The sequence below is a fragment of the Xiphias gladius genome, chromosome 4 (assembly GCF_016859285.1).
Source record: "Xiphias gladius isolate SHS-SW01 ecotype Sanya breed wild chromosome 4, ASM1685928v1, whole genome shotgun sequence".
In the NCBI taxonomy this organism is placed as follows: Eukaryota; Metazoa; Chordata; class Actinopteri; order Istiophoriformes; family Xiphiidae; genus Xiphias; species Xiphias gladius.
In genome coordinates, this window is record NC_053403.1 from 11,746,459 (window position 1) to 11,764,528 (window position 18,070).

Genomic DNA, 18,070 nt, shown 5'->3' on the forward strand with positions numbered 1-18,070 from the left:
AACTCTTACGCAATACTACACAATCTCAACACACATGGTAATGCACTTAAGTTGTTTTACTGAATGACTAATCCATCATATGTATAAAAACTACATAATACAGTATCTTTGTACTGAAAATAGGTCAGATTGCCTGATTTAAGTAGTTTATTTGCAACAGATTTTGGTTCGAGCCTATCAAATGTGATATTTTACTGCTTTTCCACTTTTTATTTTAAATCATGGAATATTTTTAGGTTTGGGGCAAAAACGATGATGTTGAAGACACAATTTTGGGTTCTGTGAAGAGGTGACTGGCATTTTTCACCACTTTCTGACATTTTATATTATAAGCCAGTGGTTCCCAAATTGGGGGTTGGAACCCCCAAAAGGGGTCACAGGATAAATCTGAGGGGTTGCGAGATGATTAATAGGAAAAGTTGAGCCAAAAACACATTTCTTCTATACAGCTATGTTTTGTAATCCAATCTTTCCTCTTTTTTTTTGGTGTGTGAATTACTGGATAGTTTTACTTCTTCAGGACTCCTCAAAATTACTCAAATAAAGCAAGAAAAATCACACTTCAGTTGAAATCGTTGCAACAGATAGACATCTGGACTAAACTGTTGTCTACTATAATGTATTTGTTGTAGACTGTTTTATCTGACAAACCAGCATATATAATGTCAATTTTCATAAAAAGTCAGTCATCAAAGGGCACACTGGCAGTGCAGTGCACCGAACCTCAAGCAATTCCACTTGCCTTTGTATAGCACTTGGATATGCCATGACCTGGACGACAGAGAATCTTCAGACATGTGACTCAGATGACTGCCTTACAAACAAACAGTCCTGTATATTTCCATGCAGCTTGCAAGACGCTTGTGTGAGGTTGCCACCCTTGCCTCTCTCTGCACCCACTGGTGGCTCACCATGGCCTGGGGCAGCAAGGTGGAAATACAGCAATCCTGGCACTGTCAGTACACAATCTGAGTCCAGCCACCATGGAGTGCGCCGGTCTCCCTGTCCCATCTGTCCCTCTCCTCCCATAATCCCCTGCTTCTGTAACTGATCTAATGAAATGTCTTTGCACAGAACAATGGGGAGGGCAGAGCTTTATGTTATAATCCAAATACATGAGAGTTGGGGGAAAAAAAGGTATGTGTTCAGAGTAAGGGTAAGGCCAGTGTTTTTTAAGCTTCTGCTTATTGTCAAGGTTGTCCTTCCTGGTAGTCTGCAGACGGTCACCATAATAATGGAGACATTTAATCTGATTTCCTTGTCGGCATACTCTGATATTGTCACAATACATTTTTTTTATTGTTTTATAATGTCGGAGCTGATTCCACAAAATACCAACATATGGAAGCAAGTGATGAAGTTCAAACTGTGTGTTAGCTGTACCAACAAACATGAAGTTCTGTAAACATGGGATACTTTGGGTGTATTGTTCTATAAAGTGGATGAATATTCATGATAGATTGCAATGTCAATACATCCACAAGCTCTACTGTATCTTATCACACCCTGCACAGGTTTGACCCCCGTCGCGCTTGTCAGTCAAACCACTTTATATGAGTGTTTACAAAGGATGAGGGACAAGAGCATTTCTGAGTAATTACATTGACAGCAGCAGACAGGTTAATCGCAGGAAATGTCAAGTAACTCGAGTCAGATTGGACTGAGAACATGATGAAGAATCCACACTGGCATGCACCTCTTCCACTGACATTCTGACATGCATTTTTGGCATGTTTCTGTTGCCGCTTCTCCAGTTTGACATGCTCCCCCACTCCTCTCTCCGACTGGTGTATTTGTTCTCCAGCCCTGCCGCATGTCATGATGGGCTGAGGCAAATCACTTCCAGCTTAGAGCTGAGATAGTGATTGTATCAAACTGACCCCTAACAAGCTGTCAGCTCACATTTGATAAAGCATGCATCAGCACCAGCCAGCTTGGCATCCATTTGGACAGAGCAGACAGGTCTTATTCAAGCAGTGTCATTCCCTTTAGTCCTGTCTCCTTCTCTCTCTCTCTCTCCCTCTGTCCTCCTGGACAGCTTGACTTATTTCATGCTGGTGATGATTGCGTCCAGTGGTGCTGCAATTTGATACAGACTGTTGGGCTCCTCTTGCTTCCAATGTTGTAAAGTCAAGAAGAAACGGCATGAGATGTCCATTCGTGTAGATGGTGGTTGGATAGATGGAAAGATGACTGAGTAGTACCCAAGTTTCTCCCATTACATCAGCCCCAATGCTGCGAAATCTTCAGTTCCCCGGCCACCACATAGAGGGAGCTCATGCGTGGTGAGAAACCAAACCATGGAAATGCTGTATGAGTGAGTGAGAATGTGTGAGAGAGAGAGAGAGAGAGAGAGAGAGAGAGAGAGAGAGGTGCTGTGGACGAAATCGCATCGTAGGGGAGTAATAATGTGACACACACCAGCAGCAAGAATATTCATTTGGACTCTGCAGAAGCTTTAACATGTGCTTTCGTTTCGGACCAACTTTAGCCAAGTCGGTGGAAACCCGGTGACGCACTGTGTGCCCCGAGGCTGCGTGACAAGTTGGGGAAGAGAGGGGGGGGGGGGGGCAGGACTCGCATCACTATTTTTAAATGGGTACAGTGAGATTTTTTTTTGGGGGGGGGGGGCGTGGACGGTAGAGGAGCAGCAGTGAGCATGTTGGCTCTTGGCTGCAGTTCCAGCGTAGTGATGTGCCGGCTGGAAGAACCCGGACAGCGCGTAGACTGAGCGGTCGGACGCGGAACGGTGCGGTTGCCGTCGGTCGTCGGCAGCCGACTTTGTCGTTTCGAAGCCCGTTTTGTCGTGATTTGGATTTATTTTTTCTCCGGCGCGCTGCCGTTCGGCGAAACGGAGGACCTAAAGGAAAGGAGCGCGAGCTGTGGCGAGGTTTTTAAGACGCGGCAGCTGCCGTGCGTAACCGACGACATCTAGTCGAGTGGCTATTTAAATGACAATAGTTTGAGGCATTTGCTTTCTTATTTGTTTGAGGGAGCCCAATTACTGGAACTGGCTGCGCGTGGTAAATCACCGTGGACGAGTGCAATTGATGTTGAAATGACATTTGGGATTTGAAAGCTGGCGCAAGTGAAACTGAAGTGATCTTCATTTGTAAATATTGACAGGTGTTACAGTCATAGGGACTGTGTCGGGCTAAGCCTCTAATTCACTTACGGCTCCGTTGTTCCGTCTTAAAACATCGCGGACTCATAAGGCTGGAATGGTGACCAGACCTGTGGTATGGATGCTCAAAAAAATTGTTTAATCCAGCTGTTTTAATACTCGGGGGAAAACACACATTGTTGTTAACAACCTTTATAATGCGTCTGAAACGCCGAATGGGAAAGTAACCATCACTCCGATGTCTTCTTCCCTCCGAGTTGTGGCCGATTTGGCAACAGCCAAAATGACAAGCAACGGACCTGTCATCGTCTACGAGTGGCTGAAGACCCTCCAGCTTGCCCAGTATGTCGAGTCTTTTGTGGATAATGGATATGACGATCTGGAGGTTTGCAAACAAATCGGAGACCCCGACCTGGATGCCATCGGCGTCTATATCCCTCACCACAGACAGAGGATTCACGACGCGGTGCGGAGGCTGAAGGAGGAAGCCAAAGAGACGGCGAGTGGACTCTACTTCACCTTGGAGCCGATGCCCCCCGCAGCCGAGATTTATACCAGTCACATGGTGGACCAGTACGAGTCCAAACTGCGGGGATCCAAGTCCTGGACCGAGCCCAACAGTGAGCGGGTCGGGCGCAACGGTGGGTACGCGGGCGCGCAGAGGAACCTGACGCTGGGCAACAGGAGGGAGCCGGTGGTGTATCCCAAGCTGAAGCTGAAGATCATGATCAGAGATAAACTCATCCGAGATGGCATTAACCTCGCCAAGCCGCCCTACTCTAATAAGGTAAGAGGAACCTGGACAGATGCAGGTCATGGCAGTTAGGAAGTCACAAAGGGCACCATCACCTGCCAAAAAGTCTTATATAACAAACACTGGATAAAAGCGCACTATCCACAGCAAGTCACATTTTATATTCATACACTGCAAATGTATCCCACTTGATCCCTAAACACTTTAAAAGAGCATGCATAGGCCTAAAGTCACTCTAGACGTTAGTTGTTTTTTGTTTTTTTTTTGCTAAAGATTTTTAAAATATCGCTTATTTTTAAGTGTACCACTTTGGGCGCCTTGCAGAAACAACCACATCTGCAAACCATTCAAAGTGTTCGTATGGCGCACAAGGGTCTTTCACCTGCTCAGCATCATCACCATCATGTGGATGAAAGTGCGCTGTCAGAGAGAGAGCGCATCTGGTTTAAAGGGCCCATTTCGTTGTGTTCCACATCGAAATCGGGTAGGAATCTCAGCCATGGTTTAATGGCAGCCCGATGCCTAAACCTTTTCAGCCCCGCTCACACCACGGAGGTGTGAGTGGTTGCTGTCACGGTGAATGAGGGGAATGAAGTTGCTGCAGATCAATAATGGGAGAGAGAGGAGCGGAGCTCCTGAGGAGCTTTTGCCCTGTCTGTGATTTCCTGTAGGCCAAAAAGATTTACACTCTGATTATTAATCTACTCCGACCTCACCTGTCCAGTGACTCGCCTCAGCATTCGGCGTGGGTGGATCAACCAGGCCCACGAACATATAAGCCCTGGCTCTTTGCTGTGACGAATGGGCAATGGGCTATCGATTGCAGGGGCTGTAAATAAAGAGCGCCCAGCTGGGTAGGCTGTTGAAGTCCTGTGAAGAGCCAGACTGAGAGGGCCTCTTGTTTTCACAGGACTGATAGTGACCTTTCCTCAGAAGTGTCTGAATCATATGCCTCACCAGCTGAGAGGGCTCTGCTGAATCACTGCTATTTACATACAGGGCGGCTTTTGATTGGTGTGTCTGCGGGCCGTTGGGGAAGCAGAGGTCATGTCCAATGTGTTTTTTGCTGGGGACCTACAGCAGCATGCAGTTTTTTTTGGTATTGTTTTTTTTACAACTGAAAATTAAACCTGACATTTCATGTGCATCTTTCAGTAATAACAACAATCTAGATGGAACTGCCTGTCAGCTGGTCAGCAGAACAGTCAAAACCAGTCCTTATCTCTAACAGCAGCATGTGCAGGTGGTCTTGAAGCTTGTTTTGAATACTGGAACTTATTCACCGATCAGCGACATTAAAACGGGTTATTTGATGTTGTGGCCGATTGATGCATTGTGCTAATTTAGTGATACTTATATTTCTGATTGATTTCACATCCAAGGGAAATATTGACTTAGAAATTAGGTTTTCTCTCATCCTCCAGGCCTCAGGTTTTCCTTACGGAAATGTGTTTTGTAGTAGCCAGGAACTTGCACACTTGATTCAACAGATCAAGAGCCTGTTGATTAGCTCCTTTTCAGTAGTTGAGTGAGCCTGAGGAATGAAGGCAGAACTGTCCTAGTAATTTGGTGTACTCTGAAAATGTGTGGTTTTATACTTAAGTTCTCAGCTAATTTTTTCCACTGAACGGATGGTGTGGGATCAAACTAATGACCTGTATTTTTAAAATCCTGATTACAGCCTTGTGTTTCAGTTGGATTTTCTGTGTTGCATATTCATATGTGGGTGTGTTTGTAACGGCTTTTCAGTTTCGCTTTCTCTTCCAACTGACAAAGATCCTGAAAATATAGTGGAAGGCCTGCATGCAATGACGGAAAAATTCAGAATGACTTAAGCATGTGGATATGCATACATAAATTACATTATTTATTTCATGGCCCAAACATTGATATTATATACCTTATCCAATACTTGCATGCTTCTAAGTTAGCTTTTCAAAACTGATACCAGCTTCGATTCCAAGTTTTGCATGTTTTGTAAGCTGTTTTTGTCCGTCTGTACATTTCTGCCATTTTGGCTGGCAGTGAATCCCACAGAGATTTAGGATTTGTGAGGGATTATCTGTCAAACCAGGGCTGAAACAAAGTGTTGGTTCCAGAGGGTTAAACTCTTTCCCTTTGAAGGCTGTGTTTATTTAGAGCCAAAGCTTTGGCATTGAGGCTTTGGAGGGGAATGAGCAGGTCAAGGTCTTTCTCTGTCTCTCTCTGTCTGTCTGTCTCTCTCTCTCACCCCCCCTCTCTGTGTGTGTGTGTGTGTGTGTGTGTGTGTGTGTGTGTGTCTAACCCTGTAGTTTTGAATTGGCTCCAGCCCAGTGCTTTTCTCCTCAGGAGGAGTGAGAGGAGTTAAGAGATGGAGCTGTGACCAGCCGATGGAGGTTTGACTAACTGGGCTGTGATTGGTCTGTAGATATCGCCCCTCTCTCTGCCCTTGAGATGAGATGTCACCCCCAGCGGAGACTGAGACCAGAGAGGCAGAATCAGGGCAATTACAGGACAGACAATGTCAGTCTCGAGGGATGTTCATTGTATAGCATAACAAAGATCTCCATCCACATTTAAGCTGTCCTCCGTGCTCTGGAAATGCAGGGATTTTCATGGACTGAAGTCTGACAGCTCTCCGTTCATCTTTGTGTCACTGGCTTTTTTTCCTCTGTTTGTCATTATGCCAGAAACGTAGGCAATATAAGCACAAATATTCAGAAATCATCTCTAGCCTGTGCTGAATGTCTTGTAACACAGCCCATTATCAAACAATTCACTGAAAGGGCTCTGCTGGGTGTAATAAATACCCTTGATCCTTATCAAGGCAGCGGAGACCCCTTGTCTGAGAGAGAGTATTATTTCTTATGATGTAAACAAACACTTGTGCTACGGGTTGCACATTTCTAGATCTCTCATCAGGGAGCAATATAAGTAGAGAAGATGGTGCTGCCTGTCTGCCTATTGTTGTATGCACTGCAGTTGCAGAGTTAATATTATCCTTGTTATTTTGGTTGAAACTTTCTCATAAATTGTTGATACAGTGCAAATAAAAGTTATTTAGAAGAAAGTATCAACTCTTGACAATCTTTTTTTCAAATATTTGTCAAGTGTACAGTTAGTATGTCTGCTTTGTTTTGCTTTCAGAAGGAGGTACTGCGTTGTAAATTGTGATAAGGAGCAGGTTTTATCCCTTAAAACATGAAACATTATCTCATATACATTATATTATCAGAACCTGTCCAAACCCATCCTTTTTTTTCTTTTTGACAAATGAGTATCTGATGATATTTGAAGATTTCATTTGAGATTTTTTTTCAGCCTTAAAGAGTCAAATCATGTCAAGCAAAGTGCAGTGAGCCAGCACAACAGTTATTCTATTTTTATGTCCAGTTCTGTTTTCCCTTCTGTTTCCTATTACTCTCTCCGCTCCAGTGATCTCTAGGGATTTTAAACTTTTTTTTTTTTTTTTTTATCTTATCAGCTGACTACGTCTTTTACTTTGAATAACTCTTTAAATTCTGCTCAGCACCAAATTATGTGAAGATGTGTTCTCATTCTGGTCTCATCCAGAGCTGGAAACAGCAGACAGTCATAATAGGACCTCATTGTTAGTGCGGTTGTCGGGAGGAAGTAGAAGCTAAACACTGGGAGATTCTCCATTGTTTGTATGGAAGCTGATGGAGCCACATGTCCTTTCACTACTGGTCTGTTTTGCATTCTCAATTTCCGTCCATTGAAACGGGCTGTGGAGGCAAGTGTCCAGCATTGTGCCGAGGGGTGGGTGATTAAAAACCTGGGTGTCATGCAGAGGGAGAAAGGGATGTAAATAGATGGGCATATTGTTTTTGCTGGCCGGAGAAGGCTTGGTGTGGGTGTTTGGGTAGAGGACGTACTGTCAGGTGGTGGAGGAAAGTTAGAAGTCCTTTCTCTGACCTCCACAGAACAGCTGGTCAAATGTGGAGGGGAGGGAATCCTGAGAGGCTTGCAGCTGAACCTTAAGAATGTAAGCAATGCAGTGGACATCCAGAAGTGTCATGTCTGTTAGGAAGGTAAGCAGAACGACAAACGGCTTTTAACTGACTGTGTTATTAGCTCCCTTCAGCTAAAAAGAGGACGTTCACCACCTTACATGCCAAACACTCATCTCACTTCCTCTCTCGCTCCTCTTATCTTGATTAATATCCCAGCACTTTGGCCCAGCAGGAAATTGGGTTTTTCATTTACAATGATCCTGTGTCGGCTCACTGTGAAGGCCCTCAGGCTTGACTGGACAACTGCCAAGACTTGGTTTGAAAAATAATTTAAGCAGTTTTGTGTTTCAGACTTTCCTGATCCCAAAAATATCTGTAGAAACCAAAGTCTTTAAGTCTCTTCCCACTGAAGTGCGCCTGAAAATCTATACATTCACAGGAGAACTGCCAAGTGCATAGATGCTCAGCTAAAAATAACATAATGACAGATTTCCAGTCAAGCTGCTGTATTGTGTATTTATTACATTTTGTTTTACGACACTACATGTTGTTGTAATTTAGGGGTTATGTTGTAAGACAAAAAATGCAACGAAAATTAAAGCCGTTATTACAACTTATTATATGGCTGTTTCACCTAAATAAAAAGCTTTTTCATTGTCTCAGTGGAACCCTGCAGTGAGAGCGCTTTTCATGAGCTTTTCATTTTGCCTATGTTGTTTTTGGTTAATATCCTCTTCACTTTGTCCCATTTTATAGGGCTGGCATTTTGCCATAAGGAGCCTTTCACAACAGCCTCAGAGTTTTCCATGTGTTCTGCTGAAAGCTCTGTTTGCTTAGTCTTTATTAAGGTCTCCTTAAAGGCATAATCAGCCAAGGACCCAGAAAGGGGAAGTCATAAAGAAGTCAAGGACCAACTCCATTGTCCTGAGAGGACAGAGAAAGTCAATTAGCAAAGTGAGCTGCTGTTTGGGTTATAAAAAAAGCAGGCTTGCATGGCGCACTAAACAGATAACATGGATGGACCACATTCCCATCAGACGGAAAAAGTCACACATACACTCACTTGGTGGCTGTTTTTGTAAACAATCTGTGTTTAGGACCTTTTAAAACCATCTTTGTCGAGCATAAACTACAAGTGCCAGTATTTAGTTCTTTGGAGAGCAGCTGGGAGCGGGGAGGACTGATGGCTATCACAGTGACCTTTGACCCCCCCACAGTTTTTGACCTGCTGGACTAAAACATAAAGCTTTGACAGTGATGTCACCCCAGACAATGAAATGGACTGCACACCCTAATGGCTCTCAGTGGGTGCTGGATCTTAGAATGTCAAATGTATCCGGCATTTTACATGGCTTTTTGTCTTCAGTGCATCACTTTCCCTTCTGTATGCTGTGTGGGACAGTTCACGAGACAGTTTGCACGTCTTTGCTCCGGTTAGTCCCAAAACAATAACTGCAAAAAGGAGCCACATCACGTATTTCCTTAATTGCTATCACTGATATCCATTCACTGGATGGTTTTCCACTTTTTGTACTGTGAGTCAGGGATTTTCTATCTGTCCCTGGGCAGAAAGACTTGACTACCCATCTCCTGGGAGCATGTGCAAATGTGGGAAAGCAGCATTTACGCTGTATTTGCAGCTGGCCTTCTCATTTCAGCAGGAGGGAGTGAGAGGAGCTTGTTCCTGCTTTGCTGTTTCTCACATGATCAACTGGCTTTTGAGCTGCTCTTTTTCCCCGGACATGTGAACTTTGTTAGAAAGATGACATTTCACAGAGCTCAAATTTACAATTCAACAAAACTCCACTGAGTTTATTCCCCATTCACTAAGTGGAGTTGTCAAGCCACGGTAATCTCAACATTTAGACTTTTAGTTCATTTTAAAAAAAATAGAATTTTATGGTTGTGGCAGTATAAATTTCACTCCTTATAGCTTTTGGAGATATATTGTATTTAAATAACACGTGTGAGTCTCAGTATATGTGTGTCACTTAAAGTTATGCAGTCAGGGTAACAGCTTTAAATAAAGCAGGCCAGAGAGGCAGCACAGCCATTTAATTTTCCACAGTGTGCTGGGGAACAGGTCCTGATGACACACATTCATGACAGATACATTATCAGAGCTATTCTGGTCCAAGGTTTCAGCAGCTTCCAGACGGCTTGTCTGCATGACCACATATGTGCATCAGGAATGACTGCAGGCTGCATTATCAATACTAAAGAATATCTGCCCCTTTTTTTGACTTGTTTTCTCATGTTAGTCTCTGGACAGGCGTGCCGTTAGTATATACACCCACTTTTGTTCTATAGTCCTGTCGATATGCAGTACATTTAGTTTGTGTTTTCGGCTGTAAGGTGAACAAAAATACAGAATTGGTTTCATGCAAGATTGCATTTTTAGTTGGCCTCATACAAAAGCAGTGGGGAATTGTCCAAGACGAATGGGCGAAATTAATGTTGTTTTCATTCACATTTATGTTTGACATGTTTAAAAAGCCCCCTTAGTATTTTTGAATTCAAGCCTTTAAACTCCAGGCTATATTTTATGGTTCAGTGCACAGAAGGCAGATTCCTTGTCAGCAACAGCAAACAGAGAAAGTAGATGCTCAGTTTCTGCTGTAAACATGTTTGTTTTTTAAACATTTCTTCACCATCTCTCACTCAGGGCTGGCTAAGGCAAAACAGATAAACTGCAGCGCCCTTTTTTCTAGAAACTCTCCGCGGACACCCACAGAAATCCTATCATAGTCGCAATACATGTGCACAGTAATGACCCTGTGGTCCTCTTTGAAGAGTGGAGATGGCGGAAAATGAAGATCTCAAGTGCCCCAACAGGATGGAGAGTGACAAGAGAGCAGGCCTGAGCATCTGTCTGTGTCAGGATCCAGTCTGCAAACACTCTTGAGAATCAAAACATCCACACGTTTTTTCTCACTCTCACTTGCAGTGATTACTCTGGAGGGGGATCATTAAATTTTCTCATAGAGAGAAACAGAATTGGCTAGAAACATACGACCATATATTGGTGCATACTGTACAGGCGCTGTATGCAAACTGTCACTCATCTCACGGATTGGTTTTGCTGTATTGCCCCAGGTGGTCATGTGTGACCTACAGTTCAAGACAGCTAATTACGTTTGACTCCCATACATCTGATGCAGGAGGTCACACACACTTAAAGGGGCTGTGTTAGAAGTTGCCATGGAGACAAATGTGGATATCTAAACATCGAACCGTATGTTTCTCCTGTAATCTCACACTTACAATGTTTACTGGTAGATGTAGGGTAGGGATTAATGCTTAATGCTGTAATTCTATCAGCAATACATGTGCTACATAGAGTTTAAATATTGTTCAAGCTAATTGGTTGAGCAGCTCCATCATACAATGTTACTTCTGCAAACTATAATTCATTGTGCGGTCATGAGCAAGAATAATCTGTGAAAGTCAAGCCATGTTCTATCAACCACTTCTTGAAGGTGAAATGTAACTGCATCATCTGTAAGGCTGCAACTAATGCGATTTTTCATAGTCGATTAAGCTGCTCTTTTTTATATTAGAGCCCAAGGTATCTTTTTTAATTGTTTGTTTTTGTCTGACCAGCAGTCCCATACCCAAAAGTAAAACGGAGAAAAGCAGAAAATCCTCTTGTTTGAGGAGCTGAAACCAGAAAAATTCTATGCCGTTCATTTATTTTCCTGTGAATGAGAGACACAAAAGAAAAACTAGACAGTTGTAAGCTCCTTTTCATGAGCTGAACTCTGCTCCTCTAAAAACGTGACAAAGCACATTCTAGTAATTTCTCTCAAGCCCTGCTTCCTCTCTGTGCCCCAACTGGATAATATAATCCTCTTTCCTATGAAAATGCTGTTTAAAAATGAACAATGACAGTGTTCCCTTCTATACATGGGGCTCCGACAAGCTCCATAAATCGGAATGATGAGGGGGGAGACGTACTGGTTGCAACTTAGCGGACAAGTTCTTTTGGCATCGAGCAGTTCTGGGATGGTTCAAGCCCTACTGCCTACAACAGACCTTAAGTGTCCTACATGTAGCCACAGTTTGGCTCTTGTCAGCCCATATTATGTTAGACTGTGTTTAAGGGATATAATGTAGGGGTGTAGAGAGATGAGTGAGGCATGATAGCGGTGAGTGTGAGCGTTAGTGAGACAGAGGGAGAGTGTGTATAATTACCTTGTCTGAAGCTGCTGCCAGATAGGTGTATGGAATGTAGCACAACCAACCCCCCCCTCTCCTGCTTATCCCAAATTGGTCCATTTCCAAGGCATGAGGGCAGGGCTGCGCTGAAAGCTTTGATCACGGAGACCACACCAGTGTCGATATGTCCCTACCTGAGTGCTTTTGTAGTGGCTGTGCCTGGCAGGGGATTAAGCCATACTAAACCCACTGAGTGTCTGTCTGTCTGTCTCTGGCCTCCCTGCGGCTCTACATACCTGAATCTGAACTCTTAATTACCTGGCAGTTACTACATTCCTCAAAAACGCCAACGCAAATGCACTCACACAAGAACTGTGTATCGCACATCTTCTTTTATAGAAGCGCCGCCGGCATTTTGTAGGTAAACTTTTGTCCTGTGTGGTTCGCCGCCTTTAATATTCCAAGCATTTACAAAACATTTACGGGCTCCAGCACATTCCAACACAAATGTTAATCTGTGTGGGAAGCTGTGTGTGTGTGTGTGTTGTATGCATATATCTTCCTGCAAGCATAACTATTATAGGAATTTAGTCTCCTCAACTAATACTAATTGAGTGTTCGTATACACTGTAGTGAAATGCTTTCTCAGCTTCCACTAAGCCCTTATTAACAGCAGCACATGCTGCTAACAGACAAGTGAGAGTTGATCCTAAGATAACGGATCATGTATATTTTTACCTGCAATTTGCACATTAACAATTTTGATTAGGGTGCCAGAGCATTTGCATGGCAACAGAAGACAAATATACAGAATTTTAAAAAAAGCATGAAATACATAGAAAAGAGTGAAAAGGGTATAATTTACATTTTTATCTTTTCTTCACTTGTTTCCTATGAGAGAAGGTTGAGCTGGCTGTTGTATTTCAGTCCAAGTGTGCTGCAGTCAGCTAGTCAAACTCATCATTAGTGGATCACTCTAGACATGCTCAGTATGGAAGGCTAGAGTTCACCACTTTAATTGCTGCTTTTTGACCTCTGTACATGTTAGAGTTAATTGCTCCATTCATTAAATGTTAATCGTTTGCCACACTGTTTCATACAGGGATGAATAGACAGTCCACTGTGACTGCTAAGGCTGTACCAGAACCCTGTTTTAGGCTTCAAATCTGAATCCCACATCATTAAAGCTTCGGTACGGGCTAGAGTCCTGCGGCTTCTGCAAGGACTAGTCTGGTCAAGTTTGTTTTTGTTTGGGTTAACCTTGCAACACATCATTCAATTCACCGATTCTAGGCTTACCTAAAATACACAGAGTGAGTGAACACACTAAACAGTGATGTGTACTGGGAAAACCTAGAGTTTGTGTGAATAAGCTCGTCATTCTGCTGTGCATTCATCTCAGCATAAGCAGGTTTGGAACCGCAGAATAACCCGACAGGAGCAAATAACAGAAAATGGACAAGGAAGCGATAAACAGTGTGCTTTGAGTGTGTTACTTAGTGCGTTGCCCTATACATTTTTACGGATATTTTTGTATTTCGGGATGCTCATGTAGCCATCTAAGGTCACCCTTTGTTAATGTCTGAGATGTGCACTCTTGGTGCAACTTCATCTGCTGTGGGTTAACCGCAAAACCAAAACTTTCATGTCAGCAGATCTTTCAGCCACTGTTGTGCCAAACCAACCCCTGTTTACTTTAATAGCCCCTGAGAATTCTTTCTAATGGAAAGTCTCTCTGACAAATCTGGAAATGCATAGTGTTTTCTCTGGTCCCACTGCATTTTTTTTTTTTTTTTTTTACATCATGGGGTTTGCCTTCAGGGCCTGGCACTATCGTCCAATGATCTTAGATCATTCCAACCTCAGTTTAGTCTTTTGGTTCATGTAGAATGTGTGAACAAAATCATCAGAAAGCTTGCCTTCATTCAATTTGGTCTCATTCCTAAACACAGCCATCTGAATGCTTGTCTTAATTGCAACTGGCCTGGTTTGACTTTTGCTGAAAGGCACTAGTTTATGTAACCAGTCAACTGACAGATTTCTAATACTCGGCTTTGTTCAAAGATGATTAGACTAAGTCCATATTTATTGACATGGGGGGGCTTTAAAGAAATATAATGATAGATGTTCATTATGAGCATTTGAATATTTGTGTTAATACCATGGAGAAATGATGGACTAGCAAGAAGGAAAGCTAAAGCACAGGCAGTAGCTCAGAGCACATTCATATACTGTGGCTCAAAGCTTGTCCTTTTGAGTATTTCTTGTTGGTTTTCAGGCCAGAGTCCCCTGCATAGTAACAGCAGACTGATAAGCTGCCCCCTAACATGCAGTGGTCATGGCCTTTGGTTGCAGGGGAAGTGTCGTTAATCCGGTAAATCACCTCTTGACTATGAATCCATGCAATACAGAGCTGATGTCACACACAAAAGCCAAACAATGAACTGGCCGACTGACAGCTCGCTGTCCAAGCCTGAGTGGAGGGGTCATGCATCAGGAATTTTCTCTGCTCCACCAAAAATCCCCACCCAGTTTCACCTCATTCTCACTTACTTACAGACAGGGGAGACAGGCTGAAATACAAATAGATAGACTGGCAGACCTGTCAAGCCAACAGACGGAAAGAGATAAAGACAGACAGTTGGTCAGACAGGCAGACAAACAGGCAGTTTCAGACAGACAGAAAAACTAGAAGATACAAACAGAGGCCAGCAGAGACAGCGCTTGATTGACAGAGGGATAAAATGTGGGATGTGACTCTTCAGACTCTCATTAAAGTCATTAATAATCTTCTCTCATTTGAGACTTGAAGTGCTACCACTATCACACCTATACCCATGATATATTTATAATAACCTGTTTTTATCTACACGTACAAGGTTGTGTTTGCAGCCTTGAGTGTGAAGCAATTACTCTCAGTACGTATGCTCCAAAGCATTTAAAAGTTGAATAATTAATATAGGAACTATTAGATCATGAGTCAGTTCATAAACCATGTAAGGATTATTGTTGAGGTTAGAAGATATAGAGACTGAGTGAAGCACTTGTCTATGGAGAGACAGAGTAAACTAGAGTGAAAATTGAACGCCTTACACAAATTTTTCACCTGATTAAAAACCGTTTTCCAGGAGGGTTAATGTAGCACAATTTGGGATTATATTCAGCTCTGGTTTGGCCTTTATCTTACTCATTTTAAGTCTCCATATGACAGTGAGTGGGACTACTGAGGAAATGTATGTCATGAACAGGACAGCAGCATGGGAACGCTGGGTACTGAACGTCTCTCAGGCCGACTGTATTGTAATATCAGTCTTTGTTATGGCCACTCAGCCGTTTCCGTGGCCTGGAGGAAGAAATTGTTTTTTTTTTTTTTTTTTTGTTTTGCTTTGTTTTGTGCCCCCCCCAGATGAGAACGTACACTGTCAGTCCAGAACAATGGGCTGCAGGACTGGGCTTCTCCTTCCAACAGCCCCTGCAGCTCTGATCCCTGTCCACTCCCATTTATGGAACAGTTGAGTGCTAGTTACCCCCACGTACCCCACCTCAACTGCTCCCCACCCATCCCCAAAGTAAGCAGTGCCCTCACTTCACCCACACTTTAGGTCAAAGTTAAATTCCTAAAGCTGCAGTAGATGCCCTGAAATCTGCACCAGCTGGCAATTTTCAACCTCGAGAACTTAAAGTGGAACAAGTAACTAGATTACTCTGCTAATGCTTCCCTGAAGATGACACAAGGTCTTTACTGACTCCAGGGGCATCCATGCTTAGGTTTGTTTGGGAAGTAGACTACAATGCAGCAGTGGAAGTTGAGGGTAGCGATTTTGTGTGGAGACAGTCTTATTGTCATGCAGGAATCCCAAAGCCGGGCTTGTATTAATTGTTATGTAAAGTGGCCATTCATATTGTACATTCTGCTTAAAATGGAGATTCTGCTTTGGGCTTTATTTGGAAATGATATAGAGACGAGGAAAGGAAGACATGTCTGTAAATATGTTGTTACTGTGTTTTTCTTTTTTTTTATTCCTCTTTGAGTACAATACACATACACAAACCATCACTTCCTCTCTTTTCCTGCCATTAGCTGCATATTTTTATAGATCAAAGGAGTGTAGACCCTCCTTTCCAACAGATAAATGTAGGGCAGACGCACCATCTTATTTCTTAAATATGTTTGTCTAAAAATCAAAGCCTCTAGCTATTTTCATAATCATTACCCTCCACAATCACTACAGAGTACACAAAGCTCAAGTTGTTCTTATTGTTGATTAGCACAGGGCTTCTCCTGTTATCCTAATCAGGATATTGATGATGAACCCTCTTCGTTTGGGAAGAGGTTGAGGAGGCTTTTGTTATGAAATTGCATTATGTCCTCAGGGGCTGAGACTCAGTTGTGACTGTTTGTTCCAGTCACAAGAAAGTGATGCTGTTTATACAAACAGAGGGAACAGATTTAGAGAATTTCCCTTCCTGCCTCATTCTCTGTAATAGTAGCTGTAGTTGTTTTTTAAGTGGTAGCTTGCAAGATGTGTGCCTTACTGCTTAAACTCAATTAAAGTTCCATCAGGACTATTTTTTTTTTTCCTAGGTGCTGCTCTTTTGTCTCCTGTGTGAAACCACGGTAGCTACTGCTGCTCATGTTAACTAGAGTCAGTAGTAGAAACTTTGTAGAAGCTAGAGGTACTAAAGTGTAGTAGAAAAAGCAGGTACAATTTTTTTCTTTGTAAAATAGATTAACAAGTAAATATAGTAATGTAGTGTTTGTAATATAATACTTTCATAAAAAGACGGTCTGGCAAATACCCAAACCCACATTATTTGCATATGTTGAAAATGACTGTGTATTCATAAATAGCATTTATACTGTATAGAGAGCCGCACCACAAAGTCGTGTTAAAACACAACACTATGGAGCCGTGCTCATAGTTAATAGAGAACAAAAAACTTGTTTATACAGTCAGATGCTCTGCAAAAACACTTTGTAAAAGAGCTTTCAAACGCAACACAATGCATTAGGCTATGCAATACTGTAGTTTCCTTTGAGGTAAATGGCGCTGCAGGCATAGGCACATTCATCTGCCCTATATGCTATAAAAAAATATAGACGGAAGAGGAAATGGCACCAAGGTTTAAGTAGCTGCAATTGGCTCAGTATTACCACTGGTCGAAAAGCAAGCAACTGAAGGCAGTGAGATGGCACAATGCATGAACAATCACAGAATGCACATGAATGATCACACGATGCACATTTTCTGCTGCTAATTTCGACTTAAAATCAATTTAAAGAGATATCACAGAAGTTTAGTGGTTCACAGTGAAGCCTCCAGCAGTAAAATGTCATTTTCTTATGACCTCACAGTATCTGCTAACACTAAGGTCTATAATTCAATAATATAACAATAATCGACACAATTACCGGTAGAGTGAGATTTTCTGTAATGTACTGACTTCTGTTTTCAAAGAAACCATTGTTTAAATTTTAGAAATGTAAATTGCAGCAGATGTAAATAAGTCAACCAGAAGATATTTTTTAGATAAAACCCACCCACACCTATTGTGTAGAACAAGAACTTATAAAAGAGTACAAATGCCTTCACTATGTTAGAAAAAGGAAGACCAACGTGACCACTGAGTTTTTTTTTTTTCTTCAGAATGTACGAGGCTTTCCTTGGTGAATTATATGCTGCAGAGGAAGTGGCAGGTTTTTGATCTAGCTGCTTTGTAATGGTTGTCTCATCACTTCCGTGTAATGCCTGCTGTGAAACAGGCCTTTAGACTAGATGCACAACACTGCGACTGCTGCTTGAGAAAGCAGACATGCATCTCAATACCAGTTAGTATCCCACTAGGCCACAGGGGCCTCTGAATTCATCTTACATAATATACACACTATCCACAAGGCTCGAGTTGTCAGAACGAGTCTGATGAGACGAAAGTGGCATGATGTGCGTTTTCTCATTGGGAGTCTGGGAGTTTATTGCAGACTGAATTTGGAGATGAACAGGAAACGAGATGACATTATTGTCTCGTTTGCTTGTCTCTGCCAGTCCCTGGCAAAGACAAAACGGTGGAGAAGTAGCTTTT

At 42.5% G+C, this 18,070-nt stretch overlaps 1 protein-coding gene across 4 annotated transcripts in view; it reads left to right on the forward strand.

Moving 5' to 3' along the window:
• sash1a (SAM and SH3 domain containing 1a) overlaps nucleotides 1-18,070 on the forward strand; it is a 231,616-nt gene that overhangs the window by 65,899 nt on the left and 147,647 nt on the right. For 2 of the 4 annotated variants that reach the window (XM_040124615.1, XM_040124621.1), the window contains one exon: nucleotides 3,382-3,911. The exons of the other annotated variants lie outside the window; for them this stretch is intronic. In XM_040124615.1, the coding sequence (XP_039980549.1) occupies nucleotides 3,408-3,911 (504 nt within the window). In that variant the 5' untranslated portion in view covers nucleotides 3,382-3,407. Of the gene's footprint in view, nucleotides 1-3,381; nucleotides 3,912-18,070 lie in introns of those variants that run through there. 4 annotated transcript variants of the gene reach the window in all.